This window comes from Motacilla alba, chromosome 8 (genome assembly GCF_015832195.1).
Source record: "Motacilla alba alba isolate MOTALB_02 chromosome 8, Motacilla_alba_V1.0_pri, whole genome shotgun sequence".
Taxonomy (NCBI): domain Eukaryota; kingdom Metazoa; phylum Chordata; class Aves; order Passeriformes; family Motacillidae; genus Motacilla; species Motacilla alba.
This window is the reverse complement of record NC_052023.1, coordinates 18,596,628-18,621,458: the sequence shown is the minus strand read 5'-3', so window position 1 is coordinate 18,621,458 and position 24,831 is coordinate 18,596,628. Positions and strand designations below refer to the sequence as shown.

Sequence of the window (24,831 nt, the reverse complement as noted above, 5' to 3'; positions counted from 1 at the left end):
ACAGGATGCAGGAAAGCTCTGGGGCTGTAGCATTCAGATGATGAATGCTCCTACTTTCTAGAAGCACAAAACTTTCTAGCCTTTCCTTTAAACTCCTTTGACTAGTATTGTGATGATAGTTTCTCCCTTTTCTATATTATTTAAGTTTATTAGTACGGGTTGTTGGGAGAGCAGAGTAGGAGTGTCCATAGCTGTCTGCTTCTGTTACAAAAGTTTTTTGTGACTACTTCCTACCACTCACCTGCTCTCATTTTTTGGTTTATCCTTAAGAGTTGAGGCTGAAGCCTTCTGCTTTCACAAACAGCAAATAACAGAAGAAGCATAAGGAAATAACCCACCATAAAAAACAACAAATAAGAGGATAGACATAGAGGAAGTGTACTATAATAAAATTTATTTGTTCTTATTTACTATTCCACTTTCCAGGTAACCATATCTGACAAGTCTGAAAATTTGAGATTACCCACATCAGACTGGGAGCCACCAAATGTTTAGAGGCTACAAATCAGTCAATTACTACCATCGTGCCTCAGTATGAGGTAGTAACTTCAGTTTCCTGCTTTGAAAAGAATACCAGCAAAAAATTATAGAGATTTTTGTTTTGTTTTGTTTTGTGGGTTTTTTTGGGTTTTTTTGGGTTTTTTTACTGGTGCATAATTAGAGTCAGCTATACCAGAATAACAACATGAGCTTTATCTGTTTAGTGTTACAAATGAGGCTAAGACCTAGTGAATTAAAGCTGTTGTACTGATTTGAGTATAGTGGTGTATGAGGCACTTTTTCCCCCCAAGAACTATGTACTGGAAAATCTGACTTGGATGTGATTTCTCTAGGTGTGATTGACCCTGCTTTTAGGCTTTTACCTCCTCTACCATGTGGAAAGAATTAACCTGTTTTTTGGTGAGGGCCTTGAAACTTGCTGGAGAACTGTGCCCAGCAGTGGCTGCAGCTGTAACAGATCTTTGTATTCAGCTGCAGGACAAGTTACTGGTAACTCAGCATTTCTGGTGGGAGGCTTGCCTGATTTTAGCTCCCCAGCCCATTGAAACCTAAACAGTATGGCTGTTGGGGTCTTTTTCTGCTGTTGAGGGCTTGCTTGTTCGTTTTGGTTGGTTTTTTGTTTGGTTGGTTTTTTTGACAGACAGAAACCTTTCTGGCAACCAGTTGCTTGGAAAAGCAGGGTTTTTTCTGCAGCTTGGGAGGTGCAACCATGCTCAGGAGGTCAGGCTGTTCATATTATTATGCACAGGATTGATATGTGAGGTTGTGGGTGGGCAGCATGTTTGTGGGATGGTGAAGAGAACAGGGTGTGAGGATGGCTGCACTGTCGTATGTAGCGTAGAAGGGTGAATGGACTGTGGAGATCTAGAAGGGTGCTAAATATTTCAATATGCTGGCTTAATTATATTTTTGTTTGTTCTGCTATCACTTAAAAAGGAATGCTTTACATTTCATCCAAGGTAGTATAATTAGAAAGCACTTTTTATATTTACATTTCTTCCTGCTCCTCTCTCACATTTTGCTTTTTATTAACCAATGCTTTTACAAAAAGAATGCTGGAACAGCATTTTCAGTCAAAATCAGATAGATTGGCACATTTTAATATGAAACAATGTCCCCTGAAGTTCCATGGAGATAGTAAGTGTTTATCTGCTCTGTGTATACAGCAACAGCATATTTCTGATTGTGAGAACAGGTATGCATATATCTTCATACTTGTATATACACTGCATTTATGGCCTTAGGTAACTTCCCACTACTTTTAACAAAATCCAGGATGTGGTATGTGTGCATATGGCAGTTGGTCAAATCTGAAAGTCTGTTAAAGTCCATTGCATTATGCAGAGGGCAAAATAGCCCATGAAACAGAGTAGCAAAACAAGCATTATGATCCAGAAAAAGTATGTGGAAGAAAGTCTTCTTAGCTTTATCTGCTTTGAGATTTTACTTCCATGTCATTACAGCTGTTAAAGGACCTTTTTCCCCAGCTTTGCCATTCTCATCCTCAGAGCTGCAAAAATAAACAAAGCCATTGCATTTTAAGTCTTTCTTTCTAATTCTGAAGCAAAATCTCCTTATTTAGAAAAATGAAGAATACACATACCTCCGGTGGTTAATCCAGCAGAATAAGCATTGTTTTAGTGTTTTAGAAAGAAATCAGTAAGAAGGTGTTAGTTCTGGTAATTTTGCAATAAAGTGAGTATATTTAGAAATTACTCCATAATTGCTATTTAAAAATTAGCACAGCTACCTTCTGTTTTGTCTCTGTTACCTTCACTAACACATTACACAGAGTTGGTTTTGCCCTTGACTGGATGCTGACAGATTAAAAGGACACATGAATAATTAAACAAACTCTTTGTTTAAACTAAACTCCTCAGTGGGAGCTGTAACTGTTTGGAAACCTTTTCCTTTTCTGTGATGCTCAGAGCAAACTTTCCTTTCTTCCCGGTGTTGTGAGTCAGAGTGGGAGTTACTCATGTTCCTGATTTCATCTGTTGCAGTACCAGCACCTGTATAAACATCAGTATGGCTATTGTCTGTAACTGGGTATAATGGGGTAAGTTTGAAAGGGACAGTAAAAGGCCAGTGATTTAATGTTAAGGTTATTTTTAGAACAGCAATATAATGCAGTTGTTTGATATGTAAAAGCATGCCCCCAGCACATTGTTGAATAATCTCCATTACTCTGACCTGCTAGTTTGAAGAGTTACCAAAAATAGTGTGTCTCATTCCTGCACCCTGCATATGTCCCTGTGCTGAGACACGAGGGGTCAAAGCAGCTGTTTACTTGATTTACACGTGTCAGCAAGTGTCCAACTCGAGTTATGTTTTGAATGCTGAAGTTGATGCAAATTGTAGAAGCATCTGAGTGTAACTTTATATCATAGAGCCACTGATGTTAACCTTAGCTCTTACAAAGACACTGTGTACTTTTTACAGGCTGAGGAATTCTGAAGGATTCAGGCTCTGGTCATGGTTTGAGAACAGTCAGTTTGATGCCTCATTTCTAGCCCATAGTCTGTTTTTGTCTTGCTCTATACATTACAGGAACAGATGGTGTGCATGACTCTTCATTAAAAAGGATTTTTGTATTTTACTTTCTTCAACGCAAATGGAGCTGTCTCCATTGTGTTTTTTGAAGGTTGCAAAGCTTCCAGTGGTAGGGAAAAAATAGCTCATCTAGACTAGCTAGCTGCCAAAAGCCTTGGACCTTCGTGTCCCATGAGAGCCTGTTCCACACTGTCAGTATGTTTTGCTGCTTATTCAGCTTTAGTTTTGTATTTCCTTATTCATTTCACTATGTCTAGCCTTTGTTCCCTCCCAAGGACTTTGCATTTCCCTAATGAGTACTGCATCTTCAAAACATTTGCACTTGAATTGAATTGCCTGAAATTTGAAAAAGAAAATAAGCCCTAATAATGCAAATGTGGGTATACCAATTATAGTGTTGTCATCCTTTTCTCTGTATCTCTGCCCTCTGGTTTTCTGAGGGCACATACTTTGAGATATTGGTGAAGAAAGGAGCTTGTGGGGGAAGGAAAATTGCTACTATATGGAAAGAGGTATGTCCTACATCTTTGTAAAATTGTGGGCAGGAAAAGCTCCTAATTTAATCTGATCTGTCTTTATATAGATTGGCACATGGAACAATGCCTCTGCTTCCTTGTCCTTGGCCATTGCTAACTGATTCAGTAGCTTGTTCTTAAGGTTCATCTCTTTCCTAAAGAAAAATTGTTACATAAGGGGCCATCATGCTGGTCTGTCCTGTGCTTCTTTGTTTACCATTGTCTTTCAGAGTCCCCAGTGCTTGTTTAATGTTTAAGTGCTGCAAGTGCTTCAAAAAACTTTAGTTTCCAAGATGATTCCTTTTTCTGTTTTACTATTTGTTGTTTTAGTAATGAATGATGAGCTACTGAAAATAATTGTTCTCCACTCTTCTCTAGTGGTGTTTAGGGTGAACCTGCTAGGGTGGGCATCAATGACTGCTTTGAAAACAATATATAAGAAGCAGTTCTGTATAATTACATTGTTCTAGATTGAGAGGCTTTCCTGGTTTTGTTTCTCTTTTAGAAGTCTCAGTAGGATTATAGGGCTGCTTGGGAAAGATTGAGTCACTTCCTGGCTTTTTCCACTGATCAAAAATTTCCCAGGGAGTGGCAATAAATAAGTGGAGGGCTAAAGAAGAGTATGGCTTAGCTCCAAATTCTACTAGGCATGAAGATACTCACTTGGAGGCAGTGCTGACTGGGGGAATTTTTGAGGCACTTGTCAAACTGCTTTTAATTTAGCTGGGATCCATTTTTCCCAATTGGCCATTTTCTTATTGGTGGAATAGTAATAAGTGTCCCTTCTCCATTATCCTGTACTTCTGTGATGGGGGAATTAAGGGACCATCCCCAAAATATAATGGGCTGGAGCAGCTTTTTGAGTGGTTTATCTTACCTGTACTAACTATTTCTGCTTCCAGTTGCTGATATAAAAGCTCTTGGCAGCAGCCCTTGGTGCTGGAGAACACAGGGAAGTACAGAGATGGCAGGATGGGTGCTTGAGGAAAGCAAAGGCAATGGAAAAGTGTAGTGGCTTTATTGATCAGAAAGGATGGGCAGCTCTGCTGGAATGTTCCTGGTTTTTGTATGCATGACTCCATGATGTTGATGCTCTTAAAAGCTGGAGAGCCTTGCTTGCTGAACAGCTCTTCCCAATCACTGCCTACTGATGCAAAAATACTTGAAAGTTCCTACATGATCCAGTGTAGTGTAAATAATTCCTGGGCTGTCAGTTCAGCTTTAGCCAGGGTCTAAACTTATATTTTTGCTGCAAATTCTCTGGAGGAGAGAATGTGGCATCAGGACCCCTTATCCTCCTGTAATTCAACCAGAGTGTCCTTTCCTTCAAGTGGAATGTGGCTAGTCTGCAATCTGCTGCTCTGTGAGTATACTTAAATGGAGTTGAATTGTATGCATTAAAGTGCAGCGTAATCATAGAGTTTTCTATGTTCCTGAAAGATTCTGCTATTACTTTCCAACTTTTATTATAAAACTTTACAGTAATAAATAGATACTATATGTATTAATTGAATATAAAAATTATTCAAAAATAGCTCTGTGGACTACTGAACTAACAGTGTGTAGTGATGAAAACTGTTTCATTATCTTTCAGAAGCTGTAAAAATGTTAAAACTTGCATAAACACTATCAGGACAGTGTTGGCAATGTTGATGCCTTAAAAATACAAAGTAAAGCTGATTATTAAGTAGTCTTTCTTATTTAAGGAGTAACTTGGATAATCTAGGAAGCAGTTGGAATTCAGACAGGCAGAAGAACATGCCAGTGGGGGAGGAGGTATTGTTAAGTAGCAATGCTGTTAGTTACCTGCAAGAAATGAAAACTAATTCTGCTAATTTTGGTAGCATTAATGGAACTTCAAAGAGAACCACATTAAATCTTTCAAGGTTATAGAAATGGCATTTTGTAATAGTTTATTTTCCGAATTTTGATATGGTAACTAGTGCATTGCTGAAGACAAAATATTTCAACAGATCCAAAATGTAGATTGGTATTTGTTAACAAAGAAGAGCAAAAAAGTATTATTAATAGCATATTAGTCTGAAACAATTCAAACAATGTAAGTGATACAGTTGCCAGCAGATAAGAGCAATATCAATTTGCTACATGAGCAAGCAGCAGTGACATGATTTTCCTTTTCTGTTACCTGTTAATGAGGGATCTTCTGTACCATCTCCAGACATCTGGCTGTGAAGATGAGCTTGGTGTGTTGGTGAGCTTAAGCGTTCCTCTTGTTCTTGCAGGGAGATGGAATTTTTGTGGGGTACCTTGTTCAGGCTTGCACCCAGACTGCTCACAGGGTTTGTTTGTTGGGCTTCTGTGGTTTTCCTGTTTGGTGGTTGATAAACTTGACTATAATGGCCTATGGGATGATATGCTGGTTTCTCAGATTTGCTGTCGTCTTCCTCATCATCATCAATGATAACCAGTTCTGCACGGATAACCCCATCGTATGGGGACAGCTTCTGGTTTGCTTCTGCATCATCATCGTCAACACGCTGGTAACCCATGAAAACCATCGTCACAGGTTCAGATTCATCCACGTAACAAGGCACAGCCTGGACAATGTTGTACCGAACATCTTCCTCATCCTGATGTGCGGGGGATGCTGCATTAGCGTGACCGGGATTTAAAAACCTTGTCTCACTATGTTTTTCCATTGTGTTCTGGTAAGGTTTTAATTCCTCATGTGCAGCATTTCTTTCTTCATTATGAATCATCCTGTTCTCAGGATTAGTGTGCACTTTCTTCTCTGTATGAGAAATTACTGGAGAGGGAGACTTTGGTTGTATTACCTTTGGAAGATCAAAGCCGTTCTCTTTATTTTGCTGCATATAGGGCTCTGTTTTGGAGGAGAACCCTGTCTGATGATTGCTAAATCCATTCATCTCTCTTTTGTCAGTGCCTTCCGGTTTTGGTCCTGGGACTAATCGGTCTTTCTGAGGAGTAACTGGCCTGCAGAATTTGTTTGCAAAGACAGGTTCATGGTACTCTGTGGGAGATTGAGAATTTTTTTCAGTTGCCTGCCGTAGCAGGTCTTCCACTTCAACAGGAGCAAGTTCATCCATCCCATTTTGTGTTGTGGTCCCATTTGAGGACACTGCATAGACTGACTTCCTGCCATCATCATAGACTTTAATTCCTGTCTCTTTAAACTCCTTTGAGGGAAGAGGTATTGTTGATAACACTGTGTTTTCTCCAGTCTTCATGTCTTTTTCAACCTTAATTTCCATGGCAAACAATGCTGTTGAAAGAAACAAGTGCTTGAACTGGTAATGCAGTAGCTGCAAGAAATATAGGACTTCTGACAGTGATAGAGAACAACTGTCCGAATTAATTATTAAATATGTGAAATTATAACACACACAACCCGTATATTAGATTCTCATTCTGGATGTCCCCCTTTATCCTGTGGAAAAAAGTATTTTCATTCTGTGAGGAAGAATCAGCTGTTGAGACAGTTTTCATTACATGATAGACTGAGAAATCCATATTTAACCTTGGCCCCTGGCGTTATGCTGGGCAATAGCAGCTGAAGAGCTCCATGTGCTGCAATGCCAGAGAGTCTTGGGCACTCTGAAGGGTTAGGAGGCTTTGTAGTAGTTGGGAAATAGCCTGACTACTGCTGGCTACCCAACAGCTGTAAGTGCAGATAGAAAATGTGAAATGAATGATATGAAGGGAGTCTGAACTTAGTTATGACAGGCAGAAGAATGAAGTGCTGGAAAGAAGTGTCAGTGGTGAAAAGAGTTATTCTCAGTGGCACATACTTTACACCACGGTCTCACCTCTCAGTTTTGATGACCTAACTGGCAACACAGCTTAAATGAGAACAAATGTCTCATATCAGTAATGTCTATTCTTTGCTTAAAGTGTATTAGCTTCAACATATAGGAAGCTCTTGTACATATTGACACCTTCTGGAGTTACTAATAAGCAGTACCTTTTCTCTTTTCTTCATCATCCATGTCAGCATGTGCTGTACTTCTCAGTGCAGAAGGTCTGAAATACTTGGGAAGGTCAGGGATGCTGGCATATATGTAGTCTGCTGCCTCTGAGTAAAGAAGATCCACAGATCCACAAAGCATTAGTATGTTTTAACTTACTTCTACAAGAACCTTTTAAAAAATATTCTTTTGACTAAACGTACCTTTTTCAAATCCAGCTTTTTCAGTCTTCACAGACTAGGTGGGAAAGAGAACCATTAACAATGAATGTGATAGTTACTTTTAAGATGTTAACTAGACAGTGCTTTGGTTTCTCTGATAGTTTTAGCCTTTTGTGTGCACAGCTTCATACAGAGAAGGGAGTAAAAGTGAAATGTGCTCAGTTGGAGCATGGCAAGTGCAAAAGTGAAGTTTCTGTGGTCTTTTGCCACTATGATTCCAAGTCACACAGGGAAGGACAAAAATATTATGAGGTGTTAAACAGTGACCTAGCCTCCCACTGTGGCCCAACCTGGTTGGCATCAAAGGTTTTTTTTTTTACAGGTCCTACTTTGGCTTTCCAATTTTACTGATCTCCCCGTGTAGCTTCAGAGAATGTGTGAATGTATGTAAGAACAGCTGGAGAACTGAAGTTTAGTTTCATTACTGTGTTTTTTGAGATGGTTTAAGATGATTAAAAAATATTAAAATTACCTTTTGACAAAGAATAATGGCTGATAACATTAAGATGCATCATAATCTCTGTCAGGGACTTGGTGGAGAGCATGATGCAGTTTAGCTGGGCACGTCACCTGAAGGAGCATGAATAGACCAGCCTCTGTACCTGCTCTGTACCTGGTGCGTCTGTCTCTGGCTGAGATGCAAAGCTGCTGGGTGGCAGTGGCAGTGCTGTTTTTAGAGATGGGCTGTAGATGAGTAAAGATAGGAATCGCTCCCCCACCCCCATAAATAAGCAAATGGAGACATATGGGCACTTAAACAATGTAGCATCTTGACCCCTCTCGTGTTTGAACTGTTGTCACTTCAGACAAAAGCTCATGACCACTCATGGGATCTAGCTAGTTCCCTTTTCCCTGGATATGATGATGATTGAGTAATAAATTCTACTTCTGGAATAATAAAGCACTAACCTTTATTATGTCTTCTGTTGTTTTCTCAACGGACTTCAGTTTCTTTAAAATTGCTTCTTCCTTAGCTGAGACTTCCATCTCTTGTCTTTCCAGAGCCTCAATTTCCTTCTCCAGTCTGCAATCACAGTTGCATTTGATTTAATACCAGGGAGAGAGCAACACTGTGGAGTTGATGCATTGGGAATATGGACATTAGTAGGGATGGTTCTACTTACCTTAACAAATTTTGGTCTTATATGAGATCAACTTATGGTTTCACACACATTGGGAAAAAAGTGTGAAGTAGTATTTTCATTTAAAAATAAAAAAACCCAAACCCAACAACAAATAAAGCCTTCCACATTTCAACATGAACTATTTTGCCAGTTAGGACTTGGCTGATGGGTAACTTTTATTTTAAAACCCTTTATTGTTGTGTGAAAGGAATATTGAGGCTCAGAAGTAAAAATTTCTTTTGGGCTATTGACACTTGCTATAGGTTTGTATGTTGCAGCTCCCTTCCCTGCCCTTCTTATGTGTTAAGTCTCTGTTGTATGGTTTCTTGCATGTTGAAGTTGAGAACAATGATCAAGGTATCTTTTTTCCTGATCAGAGTTTTTATTTTCTTAGTGTATGACAAACACTTCTAGACAGAAAAGTCTAAGATAAAAAATTGAATTTCTGTGTCAGAGAGGGAGAAAGCACACTGCTAAAGTAAAGTATGTTGATCAATTCTTTTCTCTGAGTAAGGTAGTGACTTAAGCAGGTGTTCTGTTTCCTATTTTTTATTCTTTCTAATCAAGACTACTCTTTTCTTCATAAGTGCATATTTATTGCATTTTAAATGGAATTTGCCTTACCAGCTGAGTAGTTGGGAAGTCAATTCTCCGTGTAGATCTAGAATCCAACTCCAGATTTAACTCTGAAGTGGGTCTTGAACTGAATGCCTTAAGCTGTAGGTTAATGCTGTGTAACTTTAGTCTCACGGTTCTTTTTAAAAGAACTTTTTTAAGAGAAAAAAAAAAAAAGGAAATTCCAAAAGCTTCCATATTTGAGTGAAATATGCCTTCTATTTTTTTTTTTTTTAATCCATGCTGGAAATCAAGGACTGTAGACCTAAGGCAGCTGCAACTGATACCACCTTTTGCTGGGAGCAGTCAGAATAGTTACAGCTAGATGATCTGAGGCCAAGCTACAGACAGGGTTATAGAAGTCTTGGCCTATAACCTCAAGGGAAAGAAGTGTTGGATTTTTGTATTTTGACTTCTTTACTGTGTGCTAGGATTCACAATATTACACAAAATCACCATGAATTTAATTAAAGTCTGCCATCCCTTTAAAGTAATCAGTCTAGAAAAGCTGGATGCAGGTTGACAGATTAGCATTATTGATTTCCTTCTGTGTGGCTGAGGAATCTGAATTACCATTATGGCTCTTGCCCTATTGAAGCTGAGATATGTAGAGCTACACTGACAGGGTGCTCCGTGGACTTTTATCTGTTGGTGACAACGTCTCTTTTTTGATATACAAAGGTATCACAGACCTCAGAACAGATATGGGAAAAAAAGCCCTTCAGGATGAAATCAAGAACTAAAAAAATATATAAAAGCTGCTCACACTTTGGACCCGAACTCGGCAAGATGGCCTTAGAACCCTGATCAAAGGTACTGATTACAGTGCTAAAATTGAAAAAAATTTTACAAGGGGGATGAATATTTTTGGACAGCTATAAAAGAAAGTAAAATGACCATGTGCCATATTTTTGCACCTCTTATGATGTGTCTACATGATCAGTTTAGCAATGTTTGATTTACAGGGCAGGTCAAAAGTCAGACAGGCTTTTGTTAGCTTTGGTGATAACTGTGGTGTAGCAAAAGCACTGTGCAAGAACTGTATGATGCATATTTTATATTTATTAGTGGACTTTATTCCTAGCTTTCTGTAGCACTGCTGGCTGGTTTGAAACTGGCCTGGGTGTGTATAAACAAGATGTAATGCTATTTAGAATGCAATGGGGATGTTTTTCTAGATGCTAAACAGCTATTAGGGAGTGGTAGGAATTTTAATTTATAGCAAAAGACATGTGAATAAACTTTCCTAAATTCTTATCTCAGGCTTTGCTCATGGTCAACAGGACTTTGAATCTAATCTTTCCTCTCACTGCTTAAGAGAAGGGCTGAACTTCCAGTGGTCTGATGGGTAAATGCTTGCTCAGCACCATTTCCTTGTTGCTCCTTAGCCCATTCTAGCCCTAGGTGCTGTTCTTTTCTGGGACTCACAGTGTCTTATGGGCCCCTCTTGCATGCCTTCAAAATGACAGCCTCCTGGGATGTTTTCAGGGCTTGCTGTCTGCCTCCTACCACTGCAACCATGAATCCTACAGAGGTGTGTAAGGTGTTCTGCGGAAAAAAGTGTTTTTGAGCAAGAAGTCAGCATAATTATAGGACAAACTAGCACGAGGCTGCTACCTCTCAGCCAAGAGAATTATTGTCTGTGTCAGAGATGGAGTGAGGAGGGAAGAGGATGGAGCTCACCAGAGAAAGTTAATCTTAGTGACAGCTTTGCCAAAAGCGTGTGTGTAGGAGGGCGGTGGAAGCAAAGTAGAGAGGGAGATGCTGTTGAATTAAAATAGATGAAGAAGCCTTGAAAAAGGATGAAGAAACTTTCCAGAATCTAAAGGAAGTGGAACATTTAATCTTTTCTGTGGGTGTTAAGGGGTAGTACAATTCAGTATGCCTGGACCCAGGGAAGGAGCTGACTGTGTTCACAGCTCTGGTATTTGAGAAGGGCTGACTGGAGCTAATAAGCACCTGGAACCATGTCCATGGTAAATAAGAGTCTTTCATGAGACTGTCCCTGCAGTTAAATGTTAGTCCTGTGTGACAGGGAAGCACTAAGTGATGAGATTTGTAGAAACAAATGTGTAGAGATTTTGTAGAAAGGTAAAAAAAGACCTTTGCTATAGCAGGTTTCTGGGACTAAATTGAGTACAAAACACATGGAAAACTGAGGATAAGTGTTACTAATGGCGCTAGGGAACCTGTACTGTTCTGAAGTGATGTTATGGTGAAAGTCAGGTATTAAAGGCTGTGCCAGGGCCTAGTGAAACTGGACAACTTTCAAAATTTGTTATTTTAAAGTTCTGATTCAACAGTTGCTATCTTAGAGCAAGCCCCATATGTTGTGGCTTACACCTGCCAAATACAGCATGGAAAGGATATCTGGAATTAGAGAAACAAATACTCTGCAATATAGTTATTGTGCAGATTGTAACAATTTACAGTATGGAAAATTTCATTCTGTATTCTCTAACTCTGACTGACTAGAAAACACAACAAGAATTGCTTTACTCTGCATGCGTTTAGCGCTTGTTGATATTTTCATCTTTTACAGAATAAGGTAGGACTTGTAAGATGGGACCATTTTACCCCAGACACCAGGGCAGGGGTACTTCCCTACCTGAAAATGTCTTGTTCTAGCTCATGAGTCCGTTGTTGGTCCTCCTGATTCTGCTTTTGCATTTCTTCTTCTTCCTTTGGAGTCATAGAACTAAAGCCATCCAAGAGCCATTTTTCTCGCAAGGCCTTTTTCTGATGGGGAAAAATAGACAAGTGAATGCTAGAGTTAGGCTATTTAACCATTTGCCGTATTTATCTTGATGTCAAAGATGTGATCCATAGCATTGTGATCTATCCAGCATAAGGCAACCTGACCACAGTGAGTGCCACTAGAAGAGAAAAACTAAATTTTTGTGTTTTGAGATTGACTTTAAAGCAAAGTGTTTAGGAACAGTGCCCCATTTTATTAGTTCATCAAAAAAAAAATGTAGAGTATGTCAGCTGCTATCCATAACAGATTAATTTGGGTAAATGGATCCAGTGGTTTGTGTGTCTTCAGCAAAGCAAACCAGTTGTATGACCATACACCAAACAGGCTTATGTGAAAGGCTCCAGCCAGAAGCCCAACAGTTTTATTTCAATAGCCCTAATTTCTGGGGTCCTGGCATTGCATGGCTTCTGGAAGGAGGTATAAAAATGGGAAGTTGCTGTAAATAAGATTGTATAGGAGTAAGAGATCTCTAGGAGGTTAGTGATGCAATGGTACCCCTGGAAGTTAAAAGGATCTTAATCTTGTGTACTTATGAACTCCCATTTCAGCTGGTGAAGATGTGTGGGGGAAGAGGGGCAGTGGAAAGGTGGAGCATGGGCAGCTGGTGCCTGGTTAGTGTTTCAGCAGAACTGCTGTGTATTTAGAGCTGCTGTTGCGGGGGCAATCCAGAGCTTAGGTATTTAGGTCCTGACCTGGTTAGTGCCTGTGGAGCTCTTTCTGTGCAGTGGTGACTTACAAATGGGTGTATTGTGTGTGCACAGGTAAGTGTATCTCTCTCAACTGTTTTCAAATTCTAAAAAATACCATTGTATGCATTGATTGCTTCCTACAGCTGCTTTACAATAGGAAAGGTGGTACCTGAAAGTCATCAGAGCTCTCAAAAATACTCTCGGTAAAATAAAAAATATTCTTGGACATAAGTTCATATTTGCAAGCTGAAACTTGTGAACCATGCCAAATTGCACTCTTTTTACTCCTTTCAGTCTGACTCAGGGGTATAAAAGCAGTTGCTGCCTTGGGGAAGGAGTTGGGACTCTAGAAATACTCTTTGAACAGGCAAAAAAGGAGCACACATATGAAGTCTTTAATTAACCATGAATGTCCTAGTTATAATTTAGATTCCTTGAGCTGTCTAATTTCCATATGAAGTTTTTGGTTTTCTCCCTCCATACAGTTTTGTTAATTGCAGAATGTGGATGCAAATTACATTGAATTTTGACTACTCCTGCTTGAGGCAGTGTGCCCAGCACTGCTGCATTAACCTCAGTGCTGCTTGCAGGGGCTGTTGGAATCCCTGCCTGCATCCTGTGTTGAGTCGCTTCAACTGTTGCTTCCTGCACTTTTCTATTTATTGTGCATTTTCCATGAGGTTATTACTGAGGCCCAGCTGCCAGAGGAATATATATGGAGCACCTTATTGCAGTCAAAAGTAATTTTCCACTTGACATATAATGTCATAGAAAGTATGTCTAAAACAGGCTTGCTGAGAAGTCTGGGCACTCTGTGGTGCTTTTAATTTTTTTACTTGTGGGATGTAAGAGCAATGTTTACAGTTGCTTTTGCCTGCAGGACAGTATTCTGTCTCTTGGATCCTAGGAAATCTTGGTAAACACAGGTTGCTCAAACCTGATGTCCTGAGCCTTGACTCTGTCTGTAGAATCACTTCGCAGCACTTCTGGTAGTTGTGTTTTAAGCTCTAATGAAATAAATACAGATTTTAATAGGATATTTTTACATTATCTGGCAGATGCAGGTAGCCTGGTGTTGGCACAAACACCAGATCTTATTGACCACAAAATACTGTATTCTCAAGCTGGAGGGCATATAGTTATTAATTCCCTTTCTATCAAGCTGTTTAGATTTTAATGATAAGTAGGGCCTCTAGAAAAATGAGGTTTTAATCTTGGCTGGAACAGTGTTAGTCTAGCACTTATGTCTCCAAAAATAAATGGATAATTCCTTGTAATATTTAAAGTGGGGCTGGCACTGTAGACCTCAGAAATCAATATCATATACTGAAATCAACAAAAGCTTCTGTCTTATAGGGTTAGGCCCAAGAAAACAAAATCCCTAAATACAAGCATAACACAATAGTGTTATTTTTGCATGTTTCTAAAGCAGTTTGCTGCTACTCCCAACTAAATGCCATTCAGTCTTTTTCATTTAATTAGCCATTTTTGAAAGAATAACACATTATGTAGTTTGGAAACAACCTTTGAATAAAAGATGGTTTCAGATCTGCTCCATCCAGGCAGCAGCACGAGCCAGTGCAGGAGCAGCTGTTTTGGGCCTGACAGGTTTTTCTCTGCTGTCTGACATTTCCTTCTGTAACAAAGTATCTCTAGCTCAGAACCGGGTTGTGCATGTGTTTTCACTGACATGAAAACGCTTTCATTGTGCATTAGGCTCCGTGTGTTAAGGGATACTTGTCCACCATGATGTGATAAAACCCTGGGAAAGGCCGGAGTGCTGGAAAGTAATCACTTTGTTTTGTGGCTTATGGTCACATCAAAAGCACCGTGACAATATCCTACAGATTGTGTGAATAATTTGCAGTGTGTGCTCCAGGTATAACTCCACTACCATCTGTAACAAGGCTGGACTAGCCTTGAGAGATTCATCCTTCACTGGAAAGCAAAGGTGTTTTGAGTTCGTGGGTCTCGCTCTCCCAGGAGTATGGCAGTTTACCTTACAACATTTTGGGGAAGGCATAAATAATTTTCACATTTTTTCACCAAAAAAAAAAAAAAAAAAAGAAAAAGAAAAAAAGTGATTCAACACTGTTAACTACTAGAAGGAGGAGATGTGTGACAAGCACCTACTAGGTAGCACTAATGAAGTTCAGACATGTCAGAAGCTTGAAAATTAATAAAATAAATTGTGAAAGCTCTTAAAAAGTACATGCAAATCAGTACTAAGTGCACTTGCAATTCTGTCTGGTCCTTTCCCTGGTTGCTTCAGTGAGAAGGATTAGCTGTTGGTGCATCTAGAAGTACTGGATAAAATTTCTTCTGTACCCCCACTAGCAGCCCCCAATACCCTTTGCAGTTCTGTGAAGCCCTGTCCACACAGGTGTATTTGTTTGCATGCCCTCCATTTTAGAGAACGCACATGTCAGAAATAAATGTTCCTTCTCCACTTCTACCAAATAACTAAGATGCCTCGTGTATTTCTTGTAAGAAGTTTACTTGGGGGCAGCAAACAAAGTAATTGGGAAGCCAGAGTAGGGATTCCTGTTTGCAAAAAGGAAGCTAAAACTTCCTTTTTTAGGCAACAAACAAAAAACATACCAAAGAAAAGTTCCAATAAAAAAATCCAAAACCAAAAACCACACACCAAACCAACAACCTTTTGCTAAGGGTTATAAATTGCAAGGACAAAATGAGGAACAGGATAGTTCTATCCATCTGACAAGAACATCTCTGGCACTGAGATTTACTAACCTGCAATAGTTTCCTAGGGGACTGGCGTGAGTTGTGTTACTAGATCATGGAGCACTGGATTTCACCATGCACACAACTGGTATGTGTATAAATGGGTGGAATCAGCCTGAATTGCTAGGGAAATGACCCCTGAATAAAATTTACTGCAGTGTGTAAATGTTTTAGAAGTCTAAACCTGTTTTAAAGCAGTTCATGCACTGGATCCTTTTGTTGTTTGACTCCATTGAAATACCAGAATTAGTCTGAAGCAAGAATGTTTATTAAGGGACAAAACTTCTGGGATATAAAGCAAAAGCTGTGCATGTACTAATGTGTTTGATATTAGGTGTCTGTCTTATTCCTGAGCTGGAAAAAGTAGTCTACATTTTGTGTGCTCCACATAACTAATGATATGTATGTATTTATACAGCATACATGTGTATTTAAGTAAATATTTAAGTGTATGCTTGATTCTTCTTTTCCAAATGAATAATTTCCTCAACAGATCCTTGTTTAGTTTTGTATATGCAATAGGATTGGTTTAATTTAAAAGCTTTTCTGTATGATCTCTGTATGATTTCTCATACAGCAGGCAGAGAAATCACATCCTCTGTTCTCTTCCAAAGTAAAACCATTTCAGTAGTATTTTTCCAGGAGTGTTTTAGCCTCTCTGGAAACTCCATAAATTTTTTCAGACTAAGTGCAATGTTGGTTTTTGCTTTCTTAACTTTTAAAACTCCTACTGGACCTATTAATTTCAGCTATGAACATGTACTAAGTCTGTAAGGAAACTGCCGTAGGGCTCTGCCTGCACACAGCAGTCGTGAGGATTAGCTGGTTGTCTACAACAGATCAGTTTATCCCTCTGTAAAGAAGGGCAAAAAAGTCATCTGGATTTATAGACATGGAAACTTGAAATAAAACTTTCAGTACTCGATGTAGCCGTGTACCATGATGGAGGAGTCACATGTTTGCTACTCAAAGGTTACAGGACTTGGAAAAGATATTCCCCTCCCTTTTAGACAAGATGTTCCACAAATGGCCAAGCCTGTCCTTGGAGTAACTAGCTTCCAATAAAACCTGGGCATAGCTGTGTGTTGGCCTGCCTGTCCCAGTGAACAAGTTTATCATGGCTTTTCATTTTTTTTGGCTTGACACAAAAGAAAAGGGTGGATGAAACTCAGGATCTGGTGTCTGTTTGGAAAAGAAGTCTGTTTTAAATACGCTTCTCTCACATTTGCTGGAGGAGACGCGCTACGCTCCTGGTATTACATTCAATATACCTTTCTTGAGACTGTTTATCTGCTCACATAATGAAAAGAGTATGTAAAATTCTAAGGCTTGCATATTTCTAGAAGCATAGATTTTTTTTCTCATCTCTCTAAATGACACGGACTGTCAAAGTGCTATAAACATTTAAGAATAGTGGTGTTGGGTAGAAATCACTGCAATTTCTGTTCTCTACAGAGATGGATCTTTAGGTTTCCTATACCTTTGGGCTTTGTAATTCTGAGTTTACAAGGCCATATTTGAGAACAATATTTGTAGCAGTTATACTTTTTTTGGGAATATACAAAGAAACTGCATTATTTTACTAAAGAATAATTAAACAAGCTGACAAAAGCTACAGCCAAATAAATATGGTGTTTTTATTCTAGGAAAAAATGCAATTAGACCTCATCATTGTGCTGTACCCTGTACCAAGTGGGGTTGCTGTTGTGGATTAGGGAGTGAACACACCCAGTCTGAAATGTGAAGCTTAATTTTCATCTGTGAGTTTTCCTGGTTATGATCTCATTTTATGCTATGTAAGTGCTCAAGTAACATTAGCTCCCCAGTGTAATTTTTTTCAAAGAGTGATGCTTATTAAAGTCAAATGGAGTCCTGGCAGGACTCCACAAAGCTGTGAAAATTTGACAGTTAAAGCATGACTTAAATGCACGAAGATTTGCATTCCAAAATCCCCAACCTTTATTCATGCTGTATGACTTGAGGATATCTTTAGTTACATAAATCTAACACTTTACTTACTTTTAAATGTTGGTGTTTCATTTTTTCCTCCTCTACTTTTAGACGTTTCCGTGTAATTTCTTCCTGTAGTTTTCTTTTGTCCTACAAATTAAGAACAAGAAAACTTTGTTTAGAGAAATTACTTGTTAATAAAATTATTATATACGTGTTGTTCAGTAGGGTGAAATCAATCCATGCAAATAAAGCCTTATTGTAAAGCTTATGTGGTGCTTAGGCAGTGCATAATCCTTTGCAGCAATAACTTGATCCTACACAGGGATGGTTTCCCCCGCTCTTTCTCCAAAGTACACTTAAATGTGTTAATGAGCACAGAGGAGGGAGGATGTAAAATAGAAATTATTTACTCTTGGGAAGGGTAGGGGGCAAAAACAGGAAGAAAGTACAGTTGAGCAAAATTGTACATGCAGAGTGAGACTAAAAATGGGTCCTGACCAAAATTCCTAGGGCAGCCCACGCATCGTTTAGGAGAGGAAAGAGTCTGCATGGTCTGCACTGAGCAGCTGTGATACATCACTAGATGAAACGGGCTGTCAGTGAATCCAGCACTGAGTTTATGGGTCCTGTGGCTAATAGCTGGAATAAACAGGAATAAACAAATCTTAGAAATTTATTTTGTTAGTCAAATAATGGTAAAGATGAGAAAAGAGGAATGTCATATACTTCATATATGTTGTTTTCTCAATTTAAAAAGAAAATTTTTGCTTGTGCTCAGGCTGTTTTTGTGGCTGATGATCTTTAGAAGGGTAAACCTTGTGTAGTGCTGGTCTCCCCTAGTGCCACCTTAATCCTTTTTATTACAGATTAGAGAGAAAAAAGGAAATGGGTGAACAACATCTGAATGCTGGCAATGCTTCAGCCTCTCCTGATTTTGGATAGCACTGTCACATGGAGTAACCTTGTGGCTCCTCTGTGTGAGGCCAAACACTGATTTAGTACCTTGTGTCCTCAGCAGCCAGGGGGAAAGAAACCATGCCAAAGGAAAGTAACTTTAATAAAGTGTATTAATAGGCTATTGTCTTGGTCAGCCTTAATGCTATAAAATTCTGTTGTTTGGCATGGCACCTTGCCATGTGCCAATCAAGAAACATTTGTACTTGTTTCATGATACATTTTGGGATAGTAAATGGAATCTTCTGTTGTCCTGTGCAGAAATGTTTGTTGACTGAAGGCCAATCCTTCTTTCCTTTCAATTAGAACAGCCTGGCTCTGTTTAAAAAGTGGTAGCTGTTTTCAGACAAGTATGGTTTAGGAAGGGATTAACTTCTTCACAGAGGAAGAGCCTCGCCCTTTCAGCCCACCTGTGGAACCAGCTATGTGTAAGGACTGGAGAAAGTCAGTAAGGAAGTGCTGGATGTAAGGCTGGGAGTTGTTCTCCACCATTTCCCTAGGATCTGGGATTTGGAAACAGGAAAAGCAGTGGTGTGCTTGGCTGAATCACTTCACTGTTACTGGAAATGAGAAATTAGCAGTGGGGCCACAGGCTCTGAGGATGCTTTTCTGAAGGATAGGATAGGAAGTGGAAGAAAGCCACCAAGCTTTTTGGGGACCGAGGGCAGGATACAGGCTGGCCAGCCGCTACTGATACTGTGCTGGGATTTCGTAGGTGAACATCAACACTGATCTCTTGCAGTCTGCAAAGAATAGCAGTTATTTATAAACCTTTCACAATTTTTCCTTGATGGTGTTAGTCTGCCTTTTTAATACTCCAAACAGAACAGGTGGGGCTCTTCAAAACACATGCTATTTTTATCTCTGCAGTGGCTTTGTGTTTTGCCAATGCTCTTTAATACAATTAACAAAGTTGCAGATTTAGGATCACTACTATATTTAATTTTTCTGCAATGACCCTTGTGTGAGCCTTTATCCAAAAGCTGCTATGCTGGATTTTTCATAGCCAGACCTGATTTTGAAGACTGAGTATCTTGTCTCTGATAGTCACACTTTTCCTTACTTAGGAAATATTCCTGATCTCATGGTACAAACCGCCTTTAAATAACCCATCATTAGATGGGCAGTGTGACAAGACCTTGTATTACAAGGTCTGTATATGTATACAATCTGTATACAGATTATTACAATTCTTAAGGAAAACTCTTTTCTGTCTTTACTAAAGTTCTGGATAAGATCTTTAGCTAGAGAATGAACTTTGACTTGCTTTATACTATTAAAAACTATTTTAAGTCAATTTGACTCTTCTTTTTGTACCAGTGGTGATGTAATAAGAGTTTGGGCAGTCTGAAATGAGTATGTGTACATAAACTACTGTGCAGAAAAAAACCTAAGTATAAAGGCATAAATTAGTGTATTTTAAACTAACTGTATAATAAGGAACCTATTCAGTAAAGAAACTTTTGCCTATTTTGTTGGTTGTTTTTTTTTTTCAGAGATCCATATTTCTTTTATGTCCAGTGTTTTTTCTCTAAAAGTTTTCTTCTTGTATCCTCTGGTGTTCTAGCATGCTTTAATTTCACTGGTAGGTATTAGATAAATATAAATTATAAATATCTGTTACACAGTTATCTAGATTAAATCAGCTGAAATAGATTGTCTTTTATGCGTCTAGTCTATATAACTATATAGTTTAGTTTAATTCCAGAAGCTAAATTCCAGTTTAATTCCAGAGGCACAAGGAATTTTTTTGAACCTTATGTGTCAAAATAACATTAAAAACCTGTTAGAACACTTTCTACCATGCATTCTGCTATGCTTTGTCTGCACATCATGTCTTGCTTTATGAAGCTTTGACTGTACATCTTCTGGAATAAATGTTTATTCCTGGATAGCTAAGGGAGCCATGATTCTATTAAACCTCGTGCTCTGCCTCTGCAGATGATCATGTTGCTGGCAGGAGTCCTTGAAGTCCAGAAGTCCTCTCTTACTATGCTCTTGTTAATGTGAGCAGGATTTGCTTTTTATGACAGAGCATCTTCAGCCATTCCTTTCTGCTCTGCATCAATGCAAGGTAAGACTGGGTATTAATTTTCATTCCTCCTGAAACACGTGAGACTCTTTCCTGACTTTTGTGTGCAGAAGTTAATCGTGTTTTAGACTGGATCTGTCTGAAAGAAAGGCAATGGCATCCACAGAGCAGTGTCTTGTGAAATATCTTTGCTGCCAAGTCCATTAGTTTGTGTCATTGTTCTACAGTGGTGCCAAAGATGGTGGTCTTGTTCCCCTGGCAAATGCCACAAACTGTCAAATTCCATGGAGCAGCTAATGTTTTAACTAATGTATTTTTATTTTCTTGTAATTTTAGAGACATTAAAACCCATTAAGCATCAAAGGTATTAAAGCTTTCATATCTTAAGATATGAAAGTCTTTCTAACAAAATGAAGGCATTTTATTTTTTGCTTTTATATTCTAGATACACCAGCAGCAGGTGGTAGCTACATAACAAAGGAAAAAGTTTCCTTTTCAGAGCCGTGGGAGCATCAAAACATTTCATAACAACAACATCATGAACAAAAACAATAATCATGTTTTCCTTTTTGGTTGCTATAGGGAGAAAAGATTTGCAAAAGACTTTGAAAACTCCTACTGGTTGTGTTGCTGTCAAGGAGACAGGTATTTAACAACAGAAACCCATCAGTTTCAGTGCAGGTGCAGTTGTTGACTGCTTGAGTGCCCCTTGCTATCCTGTTAGATCCTGTACAGCAAACATCTGGAAGGTAGCACTTGAAATTCCCAGGTACTTTACTTGAGCCAAACCCCCTTAGAGCCATGGAGGAGCTTGCTGTTGTAGCTGCAGGGTGTTGTTTCCCTGGACAACTCTTACTGCGGGTTGTTAGGGCTGATAACTTCACCTTACTCAGGCTACTTCGTCTCTGCAGTCAGAACACTCCAGTGTTTTAACTGAATGCTCTGGATGGATGAAAGCAGAGAGCATATTGCTCCTTTACACAACAAGTGTAATAAAGGAAGTCATAGGCAGAACCTAAATATGATTTCCATTTCTTCTAATGCAAGACACTGGAAGCTGCCCCAGTTTCTTTAAAGAGAACTGCTTCAGTATTCATTTGGAAGCAAAGCTGCAGCTGGAGGACGCCAGCCTCAGTATGTTCATAGGAGTCCTCATCAGCCAAGAGTGCTGCCCCATTCCTGCCCCTGGATCCCAGGGAGTATAAAACATTGTGAGGCCTGGACTTCTCTGGAGTGCCAAAATTCGTTATCTTTTGAGCCCATACGCTAGAGACAAAGTCCAGGTTATGACCCTGGTTCAGGCAACATTGCAGTTAAACAAACAAATGTACTCTAAACCCTCTAAAACATTTCAAATTACCTTATGTGGGCTTGTGTCAGGTCTCAAGTAAATACAGTAAATGGTCTTGTTGGCTCTTATCAAGTGCCAGAATTAAAACTCAACTGAATTAAAACCCAACCTGTTAGATTCCCATAGCTTTCCAGTTATGCCTTCTTACATTTATTTTGATTCCAATAAGGTATTTTTTAATTCTGCCCATGATTTATTCTGCTAGTTGTGTTTCACAACGAATCTGTCATGTTAGGAGTGTGTCAAATACCTTTGTTTGCATTATTTATTATTAACTAAGAGAGTGAGTGATCCTTCAGGAGGTTTCCTTTCATCTCAGAGGAACAAATGTTTCAGTTTAAGTCTTTTGTAACTGAATAAGTTCAGTTGGAGATCAAATCAGAGAAGGATTTGGCTTCAGCCAATTTTTATAACATCAGGTTGTATTACTTTAAAAATAGTTTAGTTGTTCCTTTTACACACTAGAAATCATCACTCAAATTTCCTTTTAGAAGAGAAACTGAAAATGTTTTCTAATGTCTCTAGCATAAACTTCACTGAGTCTGTCCTCTGAAAACTGACAGGTAGGAATTTGCTTAATGCAAGCTTGTCCTTTTTTGCTTTTCAGACAGCAATACTTATGACAGATCATTAATAATTCAGACCTTGAATTTAATTCCGCAGTACAAATGAAAAATCTCTAATCTCACATTGTGAAATGTATAAATTGATTTGTTCTGGAATTCTCTAGCTGCCTTCTGACCTTCAGGCAAACATTCTGTAATGTGTGTTTTAGACTGGCCAGTGGTGATTTGCACACATACTTTCACTGCTTTGAATTTAATTTTAAGGTGTAATACAACCAATACAACCCTTAATAAAGTCAGCACAGTCAACTTAGCTGTCTTAAAGCAGTATCTTATAAACTAAAATTATTAAGTAATAATTTCAAGCAGACGAAGTCTTTTCCTTTTCTGTCCTGAGCTAAATCATTATTCAGCAAACACAGAGCAGCTCATTACTAATATTACTGCTACGCCTTTTTTTTTTTTTTTAGATAGTGAATTTTAACCATGAGCACTTACTGTTATGGCCTGGAATCTTTCTTTCAGCAATTCAGCTTCCTCCATTCTACAAATCAAAAACAGACAAGCAGTGAAGGCAAACGGAATGAGACCATAAGCAAAAAAACTCCTGGTGGGGTTACAAAAAACAAAAAAAAAAAAAAAAGGCAAAAAAAAAAAAGCTTAGGTGATTTGATGATTTGATCCAATTCCAGAGCAGAAAGACGCAGAATTTTTGACTTGTCAGAAGAGTCCCTGAACAGATGAGCAGATCAGTCCAGACAGACACATGTAATGAGGGTGTGGAAAAGAGGCAGACAGGGAGAGTGCTGGCATGAGTTGACTGACAAGTTGGAACAGTGGAGCACAAGCTCTTTTCCTTCAGGAGCTGCCAACTCTTTGTTTTAATGTGCTCGGTTAGCGTGCCACTGCTTCTTTAACTGTTAAATGCCCAAAACAGACTCTTACAGGACCACAGTTGAAGTAAACTTTTATTATGCTCCTATTTATCTTTCATTTCTTTTTCTATGCTTCTGGTGATAAACAGATATTTCAAACTTATTAGATTTATTTAAACTAAGGAAGTTTATTATTTAAATTAATTATCTTATTTCACCAGTGTGTTTTAACCTGTTGTAATATTAGCATTCTAGATGTCATGGGGTTTTTTTTGAGATGGCTGTTTCAATTTAGTTTTGTAGATGAAATTTTTAGAAAAGCTGTATTTATAGCTGGAAGAGTTTTAGAACTGATAACCTGAAGTAAGATAAACTTTAAGCAGTCAGGTCTTTCATTAAATGCAAGTGTTAATCTCTGCAATTACTGGTCAGCTATCTGGGACTCAGGGGAAGCTTTGTCTAAGTAAGGATTTCAGGATCATTACTGCAGTGTTACCGAGATGAATCTAAAATGCTGGTGGCTCTCAGGCTGGATTTTTATTCAGTTGACTTGCTGTACATTTCTGCTGAAAACAGCATTCTGTGCCTTAAGGGATGGTGAACATTTTGACCTTTCCATTTACCTGAATGAGAGTCAGCCGTCCAAAATCAATCTAGGAAACTTGCAGAACAAGTGGAACTGCCTTAGTAAAATCCTGTTGTGGAAAGAATTCTAAGCAAATCAAGCAGCATAAAGGTGTAACGTGAATCTGGAATCCCTTCGTTACCTTCAGTATCACGTAACTTAAGTCTTTGTAAGGACACCAGCAGAAGAGTCAGTCAGCATGTTTGGGTTTTTCCTGCTAATTCACTGACATGACTCAACTCAGCAAGATTTGGTGACAGGGTTTATTTTACATGTTGGTACAGTGACCTGAAACTGAATGGAAAATCAAGCTCATTATTAGCAAATTATAAGATGCTACAGAATTGAACACCTGATGGTGAAATTGCAGCCTTATAATTCAATATAAACCAATATTTAATTTCAATTTCCTTCTTTCTAGTATGTCATAACTCCTCTGTATACATGAGCAAATTTCCCCCCTCTGCATTGGGGATTAAGGACTCATTAATGTTTTCTCTATACTCTGATCCACCCTGAGGTTTTGTTCAAACTTGCAAAGACCCCATTTTTAATCTCCAGTGAAGAGTTAATTTCTATTTTTAAAATATTAATATATGCTTTGTTTGTTCAGCATCTGAAATTTTAAAAATACAATATTAAACTCTATGCAAAGTTCAAAGGGAAGTATATTGAGGTGTATCAAGAGACAGATTACATGGGAGTTTAAATAAGTTTGGTTTATGGATAAGAGAATAAATTCAACCACCCTGTGAAAATAAATATATTGTTGCTGCAGAAGCCAATTGAGAGAGTCTTTCTGTTTAA

The 24,831-nt window shown here is 38.6% G+C and overlaps 1 protein-coding gene and 1 long non-coding RNA gene across 4 annotated transcripts in view; one reads left to right on the top strand and one right to left on the bottom strand.

The window, feature by feature from the left end:
* Positions 1 to 372: 372 nt before the first annotated feature.
* Positions 373 to 23,192, bottom strand: PALMD (palmdelphin). 2 transcript variants are annotated; one of them, XM_038144545.1, is made up of 9 exons: positions 23,023 to 23,158; positions 18,120 to 18,260; positions 17,688 to 17,768; positions 12,085 to 12,215; positions 8,647 to 8,761; positions 7,720 to 7,753; positions 7,513 to 7,623; positions 5,716 to 6,813; positions 373 to 2,011 (listed from the first exon to the last, which is right to left on the bottom strand). In XM_038144545.1, the coding sequence occupies exons 3-9, from the start codon at positions 17,706 to 17,708 to the stop codon at positions 1,968 to 1,970; spliced, it is 1,554 nt and encodes a 517-aa protein (XP_038000473.1). In that variant the 5' UTR covers positions 17,709 to 17,768; positions 18,120 to 18,260; positions 23,023 to 23,158; the 3' UTR covers positions 373 to 1,967. The 2 variants fall into 2 exon arrangements, with proteins under 2 accessions (XP_038000473.1, XP_038000472.1); XM_038144544.1 differs by lacking the exon at positions 18,120 to 18,260 and having other exon boundaries at positions 23,023 to 23,192.
* Positions 18,267 to 24,831, top strand: part of LOC119703986 — a 40,991-nt gene continuing 34,426 nt past the window's right edge. For both annotated transcript variants that reach the window (XR_005257811.1, XR_005257809.1), the window contains exon 1: positions 18,267 to 20,649. This is a non-coding gene — a long non-coding RNA (uncharacterized LOC119703986). The remainder of the gene's footprint in view (positions 20,650 to 24,831) is intronic.

Bases quoted from the DNA above. Each gene is read 5' to 3' on its own strand.
- PALMD (XM_038144544.1), bottom strand. From the start codon at position 23,067: ATGGAGGAAGCTGAATTGCTGAAAGAAAGATTCCAGGCCATAACA. The intron at 17,769-23,022 runs GTAAGTGCTCAT...CTTAATTTGTAG, and splicing joins AAAGATTCCAGGCCATAACA to GACAAAAGAAAACTACAGGA. The intron at 8,762-12,084 runs GTAGGGAAGTAC...CTGTGATTGCAG, and splicing joins CTAGAACAAGACATTTTCAG to ACTGGAGAAGGAAATTGAGG.